Raw genomic sequence first — 16110 nt, 5'->3', positions numbered from 1 at the left:
TTCTACAGCGGCGATGCTGAACATTGTGCAAGATTCAGCACTTCTAGAGGCCATTGGTTGCCAGATGGAAACGGTAAGATATCTCTCGTTTTTAAGAAGAGATGCTTTGGTGAGTCAAAGCAGATTATCCTATAAGTACAAAAGTTTTCTGAAAATAGCCTTCCTCTTCTCATCAAAGCCTGATTTTTGAATTAATAGAATGGTGGTGAGAATATTATCCTGAAAAGTCACAGTCGCACTAATAGTGGCATTAGCACGGCAAGTGGAGGAAGCACAGAACCAACAACTCCTGACAGTGAGAGACCTGCACAAGCTCTGCTGAGAGATTATGGTAAGATTGTCTACCTTAATACTTGCAAAAAAAAACCAGTCTACAAATCCCGTTTTATTTAAGTGGCATCTGAAAGTTTTTGAATATTGTAAACTAGCAAAATTCAGCACTTTCATCCTGTTCCAGCAACCATTTGGGTGATGGAAGAGGTAGTGATTGCTTTTCAGCAGATCTGTTTAACTTTATTTTGTTTTGTGATTATACAGATAACTTTTTAATATATGTATTTTAGTTTATGACTCTGTAAATAACTTGAGTCTTTGAAGAGGGTAGATATAGATATACATGATGCTAATAAATAATTGTCATTGTGATAAGAGACAGAGGGGAAAAGATATTGGGTAACAATTGGCGTTTTTGCTTTTTTGGGTTTTGCGCAGTATATAAATCTGTGTTATAAACTATATAATCAACCACCTGTGAGGTGGTTTGGGAGCCTTTTAGTTTTATCATAGTTTTTCTATCTGTTCCCTTGTTGTAGCTTCTTCCCTCCCTCATCCTTTCAGTATTGCTACTTTTTCATTCTAATTATTATTTACAGACTTCTGAATGCTACTAAATATGTATACAATATTGAGTCTGATTTTCAGAATGGAGAAATTTTTGTGGCCTCATATATTGTGTTAGAATGATCTGATGTCACTGAAATTGGGGGGGAGGGAAATGTAAATAACTTCACTAGATGTTGCTTTGATTGCAGCTTTTTGAATCCCTCTGTTTGTATTTATTGCACTAAATGTATACTGTGTTCTTAAACAAGTCAGCAAAACCCAAGATTCATTAATCAGTATTAATTGGATGTATATAAAACTTTGTATGTGCGCAGATATGTGTGTCATTATGTATGTTTCCACTACATTTAAAGATCATCTTTCTACCTGACACTCTTTCTTGTAGAAATCACTTGAGGGCCTGTCAGAGTAGTACATATTTGTCTCATTTGGAACATTCTGGCATATTTTTCTGTGGCAACTGAAAGCCGGAATGACTCTTTTCACTAGAAAAGCTTGTTTTCAAATGCATTAAGAAGCAATTGTTATCTGAGGCTACAGATTTCCGAATCTGATCGACCAATACCAGTTGAAGATCAGCTCTTTGATAAAGTTAGTGATCCCAGTCATCCTTCCTAAGAACCCAGAAGGCACTTGTAATGAATTTCCAAATAAATTCACCAGGCAGGCAACTATTTGCATATCTAATTATCCATCTAAATCTCTTTCTACCACTAATGACAGCATAAAATCATTAGTTTTAGGTGAAGTATCAAATAAGTTACTCTTACTGCATGACTTATGAAAGACAGTTAATTATTTCACAGAGGTAGAGTAGTGTTCCATGTTTTTATGGAGGAATGCAGTATGTCCTGTATACTTTTGAAATATATATATATATATTGTGCTAGACTGGGCCTTTATATATTTATATATATAAAGGCCCAGTCTAGCACAATACCAACAAAGAAGAAAAATAACAGCTCTCAAAAGTGGGGGGAAATGGCAAGTAGGTGACAAGCAACAGGGAGAAAGCAGAACTATTTAACTCAATTTTTGCATCTGTCTTTACACAAAGGGAAAAAACAGTTCAACCTACCAAAACCAGTGCCATAAAAAACAGAATAGAAACGCAAGTTAAGATAGGCAAGAAAATTGTAAGTGAGCACCTGTCCAGCCTAGACAAGTTCAAATCACCAGGACCAGATGGATTACACCCCAAAGTTCTCAAGGAACTGGCAGACGTGATCTCAGAACAGCTGAACTATATTTTTCAAAGATTCTGGAGCACTGGGGAACTACCAGAGGACTGGAAGAGAGCTGATGTAGTTCCCATCTTCAAAAAAGGGAAAAAATAGATCCAGGAAACTATAGACCTATCAGCCTGACCTCAATACCTAGGAAGATTCTGGAAAAGATAATCAAACAACAAATCAGCGAACACCTTGATGCAAGCATAGTCATCACTAAAAGTCAACATGGGTTTGTCAAAAACAGATCATGCCAGACAAATCTTATTGCATTCTTTGACCAAGTGACAAAATCAGTGGACCAGAGGAATGCTGTAGATATAATTTACTTGGACTTCAGTAAGGCATTTGATAAAGTAGATCACAACCTACTACTTGATAAGATAGAAAAATGTGGGTTAGATAGCATCACCACCAGATAGATTCGTAGCTGGCTGACAGGCCGTACTCAGCGTGTGGTCCTCAATGGAATTGCATCTACATGGAAGGAAGTGTGTAGTGGGGTGCCCCAGGGCTCTGTTCTGGGCCCAGTGCTCTTCAACATCTTCATCAACGATTTGGAGAAGGGGATAGATGGGGAACTCATCAAATTTGCAGATGACACCAAGCTGGCCGGAATAGCCAATACTCCAGAAGATAGGCTTAAAATACAGGAGGATCTGGACAGTCTCGAACACTGGGCGCTATCTAACAAAATAAAATTCAATGGTGAAAAAAGTAAGGTTCTTCATTTAGGCAGGAAAAATCAAATGCACAGGTATAGTATAGGTGGTACCTTGCTCAATAGTAGTAACTGTGAGAGGGATCTCAGAGTCCTAGTAGACAATCACTTCAATATGAGCCAGCAATGTGCTGCAGCTGCCAAAAAAGCCAACATAGTGCTAGGCTGCATTAACAGAGGGATAGAATCAAGATCACGTGAAGTACTAATACCACTTTACAATGCCTTGGTAAGGCCACACCTGGAATACTGCATCCAGTTTTGGTCACCACGATGTAAAAAAGATGTTGAGACTCTAGAAAGGGTACAGAGAAGAGCAACAAAGATGATTGGGGGACTGGAGGCTAAAACATATAGGGAACGGTTGCTGGAATTGGGTATGGGTAGTTTAACGAAGAGAAGGGTGAGGGGTGACATGATAGCAGTGTTCCAATATCTCAGGGGCTGCCACAAAGAAAATTGAGTCAAGCTATTCTCCAAAGCACCTGAAAGCAGGACAAGAAGCAATGGATGGAAACTAGTCAAAGAAAGAAGCAATCTAGAACTAAGAAGAAACTTCCTGACAGAACAATTAACCAGTGGAACAACCTGCCTCCAGAAGTGGTGAATGCTCCAACACTGGAGGTTTTTAAGAAGAGACTGGACAGCCATTTGCCTGAAATGGTATAGGGTTTCCTGCCTGAGCAGGGGGCTGGACTAAATGACCTCCAAGATCCCTTCCAACTTATTATATGTATGTATGTATGTATACATACATACACACATACATACATATACACATATACAGTACATATACAAACACACACACACACACACACACACACACACACATATATATGAAAAATAATATTCTTTCTCAGAGCTTAACAGCTCTTATAAAAGATACTTAAAAAGATACTTATGACCTACCCTTGAAGTTATCCTTCCACGCCCGCCATCCCATAGTTATATTTTAGGCGCTTGGTTAAGGCTCACACTTACCACTAGTTGCAGTGTCCTGTGGTCATGTGACTGATTTGTAAAGTTTTATATTGTTTTCATGCAGAAAATGGCAAAAAAACACGTATTGTATATGCTGAGTTCACTCGACGACCACCTGGTTCACCTAGCAATGATGCTATTGCTGTTAAATATGTTTTAATTAAATGTGCTGCATTTAGCAATTTTAGGCAACCTTTCTTTCAACAACTCAGTAGTTTAAAATAAAATGATTTTTCCAATGTACAAAACAAATAGTTTATATGCTATTTTTAATCTAGAATTGTCTCAAAATATAAATATCTCATGAGCATAAGTTTTAAATTATATTTTAGTCTCAAGTGCTTTTAAATATGTTTTGTGCTCTATAATGAAGCTAATACAATGGAACTGTTAGGAAAAGCAAAACCAGATCCCTGCCAAGATATCAGAGGAGTCACATAATGTTAACTATGCCAGTAATAGTTTCTTTATTAGAACATTTCATTCTGTAGAGAAATTTGATTCAGATTACTGCCCAGTGATCAAAGTGAAAGATTTTTTTTACAAAAACCATGTGATAGCAAGACTTGTAATACCTAAAAGATTGTGAAATACGTTTGAACTTAAAATTCTTAATTTTCTTCATACATATGTAATGCTGTTGTCATGCTTGGGGCAACTTTTATCTTCTTTAAGATGGCTCACACCAGTGACTAAAACTATTTTGAGAATAATAATAAAAAGCAGCATAAAGCCATAATAATACAACATGTACAGAATAATCATTTAGAAGTCTTCCCTATAGACTCTGCCTCCTATCTCTTTCCTTCCCTTCCTGAAATTAGTAGTCATGATATATTTGCGTAGTAATGAGCATATTTCATAGCCTCGGGGTAGCTAAGTTAAGTGAAATTAACTTTTCAGCTTATTATAACATTAACCAGTCTTGTTTAATTAGTGATTTGTGACTGAGAGCTTATGTAGTGTACTTAAACGAGACTTCATAATGGATGTTATTGATTGGATAGGAGGTTGAAGAATTTTACTTCCCAAATTAATCGGCAGAATTCTGTTATGACCAACCTTAGCAAAGAAATGTACAGAAAAAAATACAAAGAACAAGCCAGATTTATGTGAGTGGAAGTTGAGCTCTAGGAAGCTTCTTGAAGCTAAGTGGCAAAACTTAGCGGCATTATAGATTTTTGGACATTTTTGTCAGCTGGTACAGAAGCTAAATAATCATCTGACTCCCCTGGAGCCATTGTTAGAAAAGAAATCATCATTTTTTAATGTAAACCCAAATAAAAATGGCACTGTGATAGTGTACATATGATAGTTTCTCCATAACACAAAGGCCAAGGTGGCAACATAAAGGAATATTGTAGTATTTCCCTTCCAGGAGGACAGAGGGGAGGACATTGAAACATACCCTACTGAAAGCCCAATTATATACGTAGTGTAGGCCAGTATAGAAAGATAAGATGCAGTGATTCTCCCATCAAAGTGGAGCAGAGGACTAAACTTCAATTCTAGATCCAGGAGGTATTGTGTAATCAATTACTTAGCCTTATCCTTTAATACAGGGGTCCCCAACCCCCGGTCTCTGAACCAGTATCAGGCCGCAGCATGCCAGCAACCGGGCCGCATAAACAAGCAAAGCCCCATCTGCAGGATGCAGGCAGCACACAAAACCCGCGCCCCTTCCGGTCCGTGGAAAAACCTCCCTCCACGTAACTGGTCCTTGGTGCCCAAAAGGTTCCTGACCTCTACTTTAATATACACAAATTAACTAGGAATAGGCCACACAATGTGATTTTCCAGTCTAAGACTTTCTTCCAATTGGAATAAAAATTATTATTCAGCATTCCAAAATTCTCATTCATGGTAAACTTGGATAAATCAGTTATATTTTTTGAAAAGACATCTAGTCCCAGATTATTTTTTACTTTATGCTTTAGAAATAGTTTATGCTTTCAGTAAGGTAATAGACTTCTAAAATATTGAATTGTGAAAGTAGTAAGCCTCAGGCATGGAAAAGTTTTCTGTTTTTATTAGAACAATAATGTTGCCAACTAAAAACCAGATTTTGCAAGAGAAAAGGTTGGTTGGGGAAAGGTGAGTTTTTAAACTTGTCATTCTGAACTATTCACTTCTCAAATGCAGAAAATTTTCCATTTCTGGAAAAGGATAATATTTAGGTATAGAATACTAAACATCGGATATTGTTAGCTACATACAGTAGTGGCCAAAGTTGTGGAAATCTTTTGGGGAAAGTGTATTTTTGAGGTTTGATGGCTAATAACACCACTTTTTTGGGAGTAGTACCATAAAATTATATATCAATGGAAAGATAATTTAATAAAAAATGTAATGCATAGTTTGTTCAATTATCTGTACTGTATTCTATGAAAAGTTATACCAGAAAAAGGAAGCACAACTTGCTTAGGTTGATATCAGGTAGCTTTCCTTCATCTGATTGTAGCCAATGAGCATGAGTGTTTAGAGAGCCAATCAGGTGTCATCTTGTTTTGGCAATGAACCAATCAGATCACCGTAGGATTCAGTTATTGATGTCATGTATTGAAGCTAAGAGGAGGACATTTGTCAGTGTGTTATGTGTTCACTATCAAGTTGGTTAGGGGTGGTTTTTTTTCATTCATTTAGTGAGCTTGTAAACATAATATTCAAGTAATGGTGCAAAGAGTTGACTGGTTTCCCAGAAAGCGACGTAAAATAGTATTATTAAGTGAACAAGGCTACAGTTATAAAGAAATTAGAAGAAAAATTGGTGGAAACTTAACCAAAGGTGGTATTTCTACTGTACACTTTTCCCAACCGTTTCCCACAATTTTGGCCACTACTGTAATAATGTTACATTTATTTTGTTCAAGTTTTATTTCCTGCCAAAAAAGGCATTTCAAAATTTGTCACAAAAATATAATGGCAAAGGTTGGAAACATACAGAAAATTTAAGTTAGCCAAATTTACCAAGATTTCATTAGCAGCATCAACCAATGTTTTAGATCAGGGGTGTCAAACTGCCGGCCTGTGGGCTGGACGTGTATCCGGAAGCCACACCCACCCCATTGTCAGCAATGGCAAAACTGTCCCGATACGTTGCGCGATGTCACGTGATGTCACAAGTTTGACATGTCTGTTTTAGATCAATACCTAGCTACCTTAATTAACATTCAGAGACTAAATTACTTCCTGTTGAATGTTTTACTTCCCCAGAGGAGTGTGTACTTTGTTTTCTGAGTGTATTGTGGCTGCTTTAGCTTCTGTCTGATGGACTGCTTTGCTGATTGTCACTAATGCTTAGTTGTTTTCCCTCCCTGTGGTGTGTGGTATTGGGGTTTATATCCTAGCTCTTCATACAGATACTGCAGCTGGACTCCTGATCCGCAGCATTCATTTGGTAACACAGAGGCTCAACGCACAGTGGAGACAGGAAATGAGCATCTCGCTAGCTGCACTAGAGCTTCTCTCTGGTTTGGCAAAGGTGAGCTTTAGGGAGTCTTTCTACTGAGAATTGTTTGTGTTAGGCTGAAGGATTTGTACTCATCTTCCTTTACTTCTTTACCAAAATCTCTTTCCTGGCAATGGCAGAGCTGGCAATGTAGCTTGTTCTATACTAGGATCTAATATTTTTCCCTACTTGAAAAAAAAATGATACAAAAAAGCTGAACTGAATAGCAATTAAATGAAATAAAATTAACTAAAAAGCAAAGCTCTTTAAGCCAAAAAGGTAAGTATAAAACCTATGGGGCTTTCGCATTACATTCTATAGTTGGGTATATTAAATTCACTTCTCTTTTTATGGGGTTTTAATTTATCTAATGTGATTCCCTAAAGCTAAGCAACTTTTTGTATTTCTCATATCAGGTGAAGGTTGGCGTTGACTCTTCGGATAGGAAGAGAGCAATTAGCTCTGTGTGCTGTTATATTGTGTATCAGTGTAGTCGTCCAGCTCCTCTCCATTCTAGAGATCTCCATTCCATGATAGTCGCAGCATTTCAGTGTCTCTGTGTCTGGCTTACCGAACATCCAGACATCCTTGATGAAAAGGCGAGTGAAAATGCCGTTCTATATAAGCATAATTATTTGTGGTAACAACTACAAGTAGTCCTCAACTTACAACCATTCATTTATTGACCATTTGAAGTTGCAACAGCGCTGAAAAAAGTGATTTATGACCATTTTTCACATATGCAACTATTGCAGCATCCCTGTCACACGATCAAAATTCAGATGCTTGGCAACTGGTTCGTGTTTATAACCGTTGCAGTTTTCCGGGGTCATGTGACCACCTTTTGTGAACTTCTCACAAGCAAAGTTAATGGGGAAGCCAGATTCACTTAACACCCATGCTACTAATTTAACAGCTGCAGTGATTCACTTAACAACTGTGGCAAGAAATGTCCTAAAATGGGCAAAACTCACTTAACAAATGTCTTGAGAAATTTTGAGCCCAATTATGGTCATAAGTTGAGGATTACCTATATATCTTTCTAAATTGTGCATATTTTGTTTGTAAAAGCAGTACAAATAGGAGTGTAAAGTTTTCATTGGAAAACCACATTTCACCCTTTAACAATTGCCCCAGGAATTATCCTGTAGTTTGTTTTCAAAATATGCAGTCCACAACAAATGATGACGTTTGCCTCAGTTAAACCACAGGAGATAGGGGAAAGTAAAAGGAGTTACTAAAACTCAAGTAGCTTGCATGTTCTTTCTTGAATGTTTTTAATATAAAAGGTAAAGGTTGCCCCGCACATGCGTGCTAGTCGTTTCCAACTCTAGGGGCCGGTGCTCATCTCCATTTCAAAGCCGAAGAGCCAGCGCTTGTCCAAGGACATCTCCGTGGTCATGTGGCCGGCATGACTAGACGCCAAAGGTGCACGGAACGCTGTTACCTTCCCACCATAGCGGTCCCTATTTTTCTACTTGCATTTTTACGTGCTTTCGAACTGCTAGGTTGGCAGAAGCTGGGACGAGTAACAGGTGCTCACTCTGTTACGCGGCACTCGGGATTCGACCCGCCAAACTGCCGACCTTCTGATCGACAAGCTCAGCGTCCTAACCACAAAAGACATGATGCACATATATGCATCATATATCCTCCCCCTCCAAAATCTAATTATCAAAATGACTATTTATCATTTTAAATCCAGGAGTGCTGAGTTTTAAGAACAGCAAAAAGCATCTTAGAGTTTTTATCATTATAGATTCCATAATAGTAGGTTGTTTTGGGCTCCTCTAGCTCCGAAAAGATCTGTCAAATTACAAACTTTCTTGAAACTATCTAAATGAAATCAATGCCGGGAAAGTGAGCTTTTAACTATACAGTGATTGCCCCAATAAAGTAATAGTGCAAAGTATATAAGAAGCTAATTAGTAAAAATGTAACCTGTAGCAAGTTGAAATACTGTAAAAGGTCTTCGTTATGATTTCTGTGATTCACACATATGGATTATCTACTTATTCAGAATTCCTCTGAGACTCTTTCAGAGTTTACAGGAATGCGACAGGAGTCCTGCACAGTACATACCACAAGTCTAAATATAGCTTCTGCTTAATCCTTTCAATTATTTTGGACCAATCCAAAGATGGAGAATTCTTCTTTTGGTTCCTTGTTCTATTGAAAATCTTACTATCTTACTGTTGTTTTGTTCCATTTATTCATTTTTACTCTACATTCATCCTCATATTTTTCTGAGTATTTATAGAGTTGTTTAAGGTCTTAATTAACTTAGTTATTTTATTTCTTTCTTAAAGTGTTTTTTGTTAAATAGCTGAATGGTACAGCATTCCTTTTTTAGGATTGTTTAAAAGAAGTATTGGAGATTGTGGAACTGGGTATCTCAGGAAGTAAATCCAGAAGTAGTGAACAAGAAGTTAAGTACAAAGGAGATAAGGAGCCAAATCCTGCTTCCATGAGAGTGAAGGATGCAGCTGAAGCTACCCTCACATGGTATGAAAGATTATTGAAAGTAATCCTGTTAATCACAGTATATTTTTCTTAGCTTGGTTAATGTTTCTATAGTGAATTTGCTCAAAACAAAACAGTGTTTTGCTTAAAACTGAAGAATCTTGGAAATATATATTTGGTTAAAGAGTACACTTTCAGTTTCAGCATTTTCCTCTAAAATATTCTTATTATGTTACTTAAAATTGTAGGCTGTTTGATGCTTTATGACAGCAAGACACTAGTAAAAATGTCATAGATACAATTTATGCTGCTTCCAGCATTCTACAGCATTTTTCCAGCATTTCTACTAAATATGTCTTGACTAAATTATTTTTTTGGTTTACAGCATCATGCAAGTTCTTGGAGCTTTTCCTTCACCCAGTGGTCCTGCTTCTCCTTGTAGCTTAGTAAATGAGATCACCTTAATTAAATATGCTCGGCTACCTTCTATAAACAAATACAGCTTCCGCTATTTTGTCCTGGATAACAGTGTCATCCTTGCAATGTTAGAGCAGCCCTTGGGGAATGAACAAAGTGAGTAAATATATTGTGTATCTTTTCGTGCATGCATGCGAATATATGTATTTGCAGTTAATTAAACTGGTCTCCTGCATTATAGAATATTGTGCTGAGCTGTAGAAGTGAAATTGTGCCATATTAAATTTGGGAAGTATATGTGATATGCAGCTCAACTTAAGATGATAATAATTCAGTTTCAGGATGGTTCATCCTGCTGTGTTTCAAAACTGATGACTAGGACTTTGTCTGTTTTATTTGTTGTATTCTTCATTTACTAGCTTATTTTTGGAGCAAGGTTTTATTAAAATACATTGTAAAAAATTGCAATTTTCTTTTTAGATTGACTTTTAGGTACCCTTATGAAAAGATAGTTCAAAGAGACATATTACGTAGTTTGCAAACTGAATTACATTATGAAAATGAAAATAAAGCTGTAATCTTCATAGCTGTATTTAACATTTATTATTAAAGTCAGTAAATCTTTTAATACTAATTACTGGGGAATGAGTAGAAAACATTGTGCCATTTATGTTTGATTTATAGGTTTTCCATATAGACATTCAAGTACCATTCAGGCACAGAATCCAGAATCCTTGGTCTAATCCAGCAGGCTGTTACATTATTAGGACATTTCAGCTGGATTCTTAAGGCTTATTTTTTGTGATCCTGGAGCCTCCAGAACACATGATAAAACTGAGTTGCAGTATAGGAATTCAAACAGAAGCCAGTTAAATACAAATTAAGTCTGTTTCTATTTTAATAAGTCTTGCAGCTTATCTATAAAAATATAGCAAAAAATATTTTTTGTTTTCATTCACTCAGTAATGGGTATGCTATAACCCATACATGTCAAACTCGCGACGTCATGTGACAAAGTATCGGGATAGTTTTGCGATTGCCAGCAATGGGGTGGGCGTGGCTTCCGGATGACACATCCAGCCCATGGGCTGGGAGTTTGACACCCCTGCTATAACCCATTTGATTTTATTTTTTCGTCTTGCTTTCATTCCTCTGGTAAATTAAAATTGTCCCAAGTTTATTTACAGACATAATGGGGGAGGCTATTAGTTTCTTTCCAGTAATTGTATGGAGCTCCTGCACACGGAGCAGGCTTATGCTTCTAACTTCAAATCTGTCTATTGAATTTCTAGCTCTGCCAATTGTGTTACTGAAATTTCTCATTCCTTAATTTGTTTATACATGCCCAATGTAATCTTTTTCAGCATTATTATTTTAAGAGGTTATTCATGCTAATCTTTCTCTTCCCCAGATGACTTTTTTCCTTCCCTCACCATTCTAATCCGTGGGATGTCTGGAAGACATGCGTGGGCACAACAACTTTGCCTTTTGCCAAGAGGAGCCAAAACAAATCAAAAGGTTTTTATCAGAGTTCTGGGTAGAACTAATTTGCTTTCTTATAAAAGTCAAGGAGTACTGAAAAATGTTCAGTAAAGTGCTGATGTTACACTACCCTTAGTGCAATGAATTACTGATTTTAATGCCCCTTTCAGCTTCACTTCCAAACTAACCATGGATTATTTCCTCTCCTATTTATTGTAGAGATCTATCAAGGATTACATTTTTAAAAATTAAAATAACTGATTATTGACTTAGAGACTATTTCTATTACCACCCAAATTTGGGAAATGAAGAGAAAATGAATCATGTTCATCCATATATATAGTGTGTGTAGTTCATATCTTCCATTTAACAATTGCAACATTTTATAATAGGGCAGTAGTTATGGTCTGTCCTTTACTAATCTAGCTGTAGTTATAAATACGTCTTAGAATCTCTTTAGCACAAATATTCTTTTCTTTAGTGAAATATCAATTAATTTAAAAATATCACAAAGTTATTTACTAATGCTAAAATAATTATGATATCCTTGTTCATCATTCCAGAAGATTCAGTATTTGTTCTGGTACTTTGTTTTTTCTCTGAACTAATCATACCCTAATAAATCAAAATTATGAGGGTGGAGCTTGTGGAGAGCAAATCTCCACCCTCATCACATACCTGAGCTATAGATATTCTCAATTATCACAAATCAAAATTATGTACCAGAAATAATAGCTGACAGATTATTGTTTAAATTATCGTTATATTATTTAGAAATAATATTTGCATCCATGTGAACTTATGTCCATATCCAAAGATACAGATAAATCTTACTGTCTCCAGTCTTGCTCATATTTGTAGTAAACAGTTTTGAAAAACTCTGACTTTTGGCACACAGTTTTTACTCAACAATCATTTTACTACATCCACATCAATATGAATTTCCAACTTCTCCTGATTCTAAGAGTCTAAGTTTAACGTAACATGATCACTGTGTTTTAGCATGTTATTTCCTCCATAGTGAAAATTGCAAACACACACCAGAGAATTCTGCCAAGGGGAGTGACAAATATTCACATGAACTCTTGACCCTGAAACTGGTGATTTTTCACTTTTCTTCAGTTCTCTTCTGAACCTAATTCTGTGGTTTTCACTAACCACAGCTTTGTTATCTGAGGTTTTATTCTGTCATATAACTGTTTAGATTATAAGATCTACCTGCATACCCAATGTTATCTAAGAAAATGTATTAACACAGTGATATAAATGCAGTTAACTTCCAGCATGATACATACAGAAAAAGATAAAAGCAAAACTGACTATCAGACTGTAACCTTTCACCTTGTTTAGATTACAGCTAAATTCAGTAGACTACTAATTTAAAGTGATCTCTCATTTCAAGTAAAAAAATAGTTGGGAAGGCATAATAAATAATTATTGAAATGTTACTTTTCTGATGAATTACAAGTGCTGCCAGTCCCAAATTTATTTCAGTCTGTTTCAGTGCTTTTACAATAACAAAATATTAAAACTTTTAAAGTAAATGTTAAAATGGATTGTTTTCTTTTCAACAGCTATTTGTTCCAGAACCCCGACCTGCACCTAAAAATGATGTTGGATTAAAATATAGTGTGAAACATCGCCCATTTCCTGAGGAAGTGGACAAAATTCCTTTCGTGAAAGCAGACCTGAGCATTCCAGACTTGCATGAGATAGTTACTGAGGAAGTATGAAATTTATAATTTCCTGATTTATTTCATGTTGCACAAAAAACTTTTAAAATTCTTTGCAATTACTTTTGCTCTCTTGAGTGTATTCATATCAGTCTTTCTGGACAAAATAATGCATTTGTACATCTCTGCATCTATTAGAACTTTCTATGATTACTAGACATATAAACTAAATCAGTCATCATTTTTCAGGAAGCCATTGGAATGGAATATCCTGTGGTCCTTATTCTTTCCGTATCCTGTGAAAATGTGAAGTCAGACAGATGTTGATTCTGTTGACATTGGTTTTAATTATTTAACTGCATGTAGGGGCTGAGTAGCAGTTGAATTTTTGTAACGTGGCAACTGATGAGCATCAGTAAGCAGAATTGTATTAGGTAAAAAGCTATAGCAAATTGCAGCAGCTTTTTAGGCACCTGGTTTCATTGCTCTTTAAATCATGAGAAACACTGCACTACACCTTGATCCTACTTTTGGCAATTTGGGATGTCTGATGAAGTTGCTAAATATGTTTCAGCTGGAAGAACGTCATGAGAAGCTGAGAAGTGGAATGGATCAGCAAGTACTTTATGAGAAATCTATAGATCAGAAAATGGAAGAAGAATGGAGGAAGAAAAACTTCCCTGATCCAGTCACAGACTGTAAACCATCACCGCCTGCACAGGAGTTTCAAACAGCCCGCCTCTTCCTTTCTCACTTTGGATTTCTATCTCTAGAAGCATTGAAGGTGACTGTATAATAAGGTCTCGCTCTATATTCTCTGTGTGGGAGATATTGCTATCTATTATGTTAATGCAGTTGATTTTTATTACTCCTTTTTTAATAAGACCAATTGAATTGAGCAGCCAGACATTAAAAAATGTTGGACTTTACTGCTGAAATTGGTGATTAGCAGAATTTTACAGTAGGTGTCTCTGGGAATTCCAGAACAGAAGCAAAGAGTCTCTTGATTGATGTAGGTTGATCTGCATTTTTTTCTCCCATTTCCCTGCTTCTTTTGTAAAATATTGCTAATAAAAAGTTCTGGAGAACTTAACAGTAATAGCAATAGCAATAGCATTTAGACTTATATACCACTTTATAGGGCTTTACAGCCCTCTCTAAGTGGTTTACAGAGTCAGCATATTGGCCCCCAACAATCTGGGTCCTCATTTTACTGACCTCATTTTACCAAAGGATGGAAGGCCGGGCCAACCTTGAGCCGGTGAGAATCAAACTGCTGGCAGCCGGCAGTCAGCAGAAATAGCCTGCAGTACTGCATTCTAACCACTGTGCCTCCACACAGTAAACTTTTTATGCCGTTTTGTTTGATGGACATTGTACAGTTGTGGCTTTTGGATTTTGTTTTCATACACTATCAAAGCAGTTGTTCCATTTACAAGCTGAAATAGTTTATCTTACTTCGTAAGTATTTGGAGGGGTTATTTAGCATTAACATCTGTACTTTTTTGCTTAGGATCCTGCTAATAGCAGACTACCTCCTCACTTGATTGCACTGGATTCTTCTCTGCCTGGGTTTTTTGATGATGTTGGTTACCTGGATTTGCTGCCATGTCGTCCTTTTGATACTGTTTTCATTTTCTATATGAAGGCAGGCCAAAAAACAAGCCAAGAAGTAAGTAATAGGCTGATTCCTTGTAGTTTGTCACCAGCTACAAAGTAGAAGAATATGCTGAAGAGTTCAACAATAATTTGGAATTCAGTTGGAAATGAAATCATTCAGGATTTCATTCCACAATAATTTAAGTTTATTTTACAGACTGTAAAAATTGTACATATCTCTTACTTTATTTCCACAATTTTTAAACTTTCTTTCTTAACCTACCCTAATTTTACTTATTCAGGGAAAGAGGTTATGTGGGACATTGGAAATGGTGTTTTAATTTAATTTAATTTAATTTATTAATATTTCTATACCGCCCTTCTCCCGAAGGACTCAGGGCGGTGTACAGGGCAAGAATAAAACACAGAAATTTACAAAAAATAAAAGATAATTAAATACATGCCCGATTAAAAATACAGTTGATACATGGTAAAAAAAACCCAATAAAATAGTAAAAAACCCCACCAATCCCCCCTCAGGCCAGGCCGGCTTGCTCGAACAAGTATGTTTTCAGATCGCGGCGAAAGGAGCGAAGATCGGGCGCCGTCCGGAGCTCAACCGGTAACTGGTTCCAAAGCTCCGGGGCGCCCACAGAGAAGGATCTCCCCCTGGGGGCCACCAGTCGGCATTCTCTGACCGGTGGCACCCTGAGGAGGCCCTCTCTGTGGGACCGCACAGGGCAGAGGGAAGTAGACGCCGGCAGCAGGTGTTCCCTAAGGTACTCCGGACCCCTGCCATGTAGGGCTTTAAACACCATTACTAGCACCTTGAATCTCACCCGGAAGACAACTGGCAACCAATGCAGCTCACGGAGCAGAGGTGTAACATGGGAGTATCAGGAGACTCCCAACACAACTCTCGCGGCTGCATTCTGTACCAGTTGGAGCCTCCGGGTGGTCCTCAAGGGAAGCCCCATGTAGAGAGCGTTGCAGTAGTCTAGACGAGAGGTCACGAGCGCGTGAGTGACCGTGCATAAATCATCCCGGCTTAGATAGGGCCACAACTGGTGCACCAGGCGAACCTGGGCGAAAGCCCCCCTAGTCACAGCCACCATGTGATCTTCCAAGGTTAGCCGTGAATCTAGGAGGACTCCCAAGTTGCGAGCCCTATCTACGGGGGGTAATAATTTTAGAACTCATTTGACAATTCTTAACTACTGTAAGACACAGAAACTCCTTTAAAAAGCAAAACTG

The 16110-nt window shown here is 37.2% G+C and overlaps 1 protein-coding gene across 1 annotated transcript in view; it reads left to right on the top strand.

Annotated features, from left to right (window-relative positions):
- RALGAPB (Ral GTPase activating protein non-catalytic subunit beta) overlaps positions 1-16110 on the top strand; it is a 73181-nt gene that overhangs the window by 47201 nt on the left and 9870 nt on the right. Inside the window, exons 14-23 of the mRNA XM_083358128.1 lie at positions 9-73; positions 199-331; positions 7122-7255; positions 7639-7821; positions 9576-9727; positions 10071-10258; positions 11514-11620; positions 13159-13311; positions 13832-14041; positions 14771-14933. Coding sequence (XP_083214254.1) covers positions 9-73; positions 199-331; positions 7122-7255; positions 7639-7821; positions 9576-9727; positions 10071-10258; positions 11514-11620; positions 13159-13311; positions 13832-14041; positions 14771-14933 — 1488 coding nt within the window. The remainder of the gene's footprint in view (positions 1-8; positions 74-198; positions 332-7121; positions 7256-7638; positions 7822-9575; positions 9728-10070; positions 10259-11513; positions 11621-13158; positions 13312-13831; positions 14042-14770; positions 14934-16110) is intronic.

The sequence above is a fragment of the Vipera ursinii genome (assembly GCF_947247035.1).
Source record: "Vipera ursinii genome assembly, chromosome: 3".
Taxonomy (NCBI): domain Eukaryota; kingdom Metazoa; phylum Chordata; class Lepidosauria; order Squamata; family Viperidae; genus Vipera; species Vipera ursinii.
The sequence above is the reverse complement of the archived record's forward strand: the minus strand, read 5'-3'. Positions and strand labels throughout refer to the sequence as shown.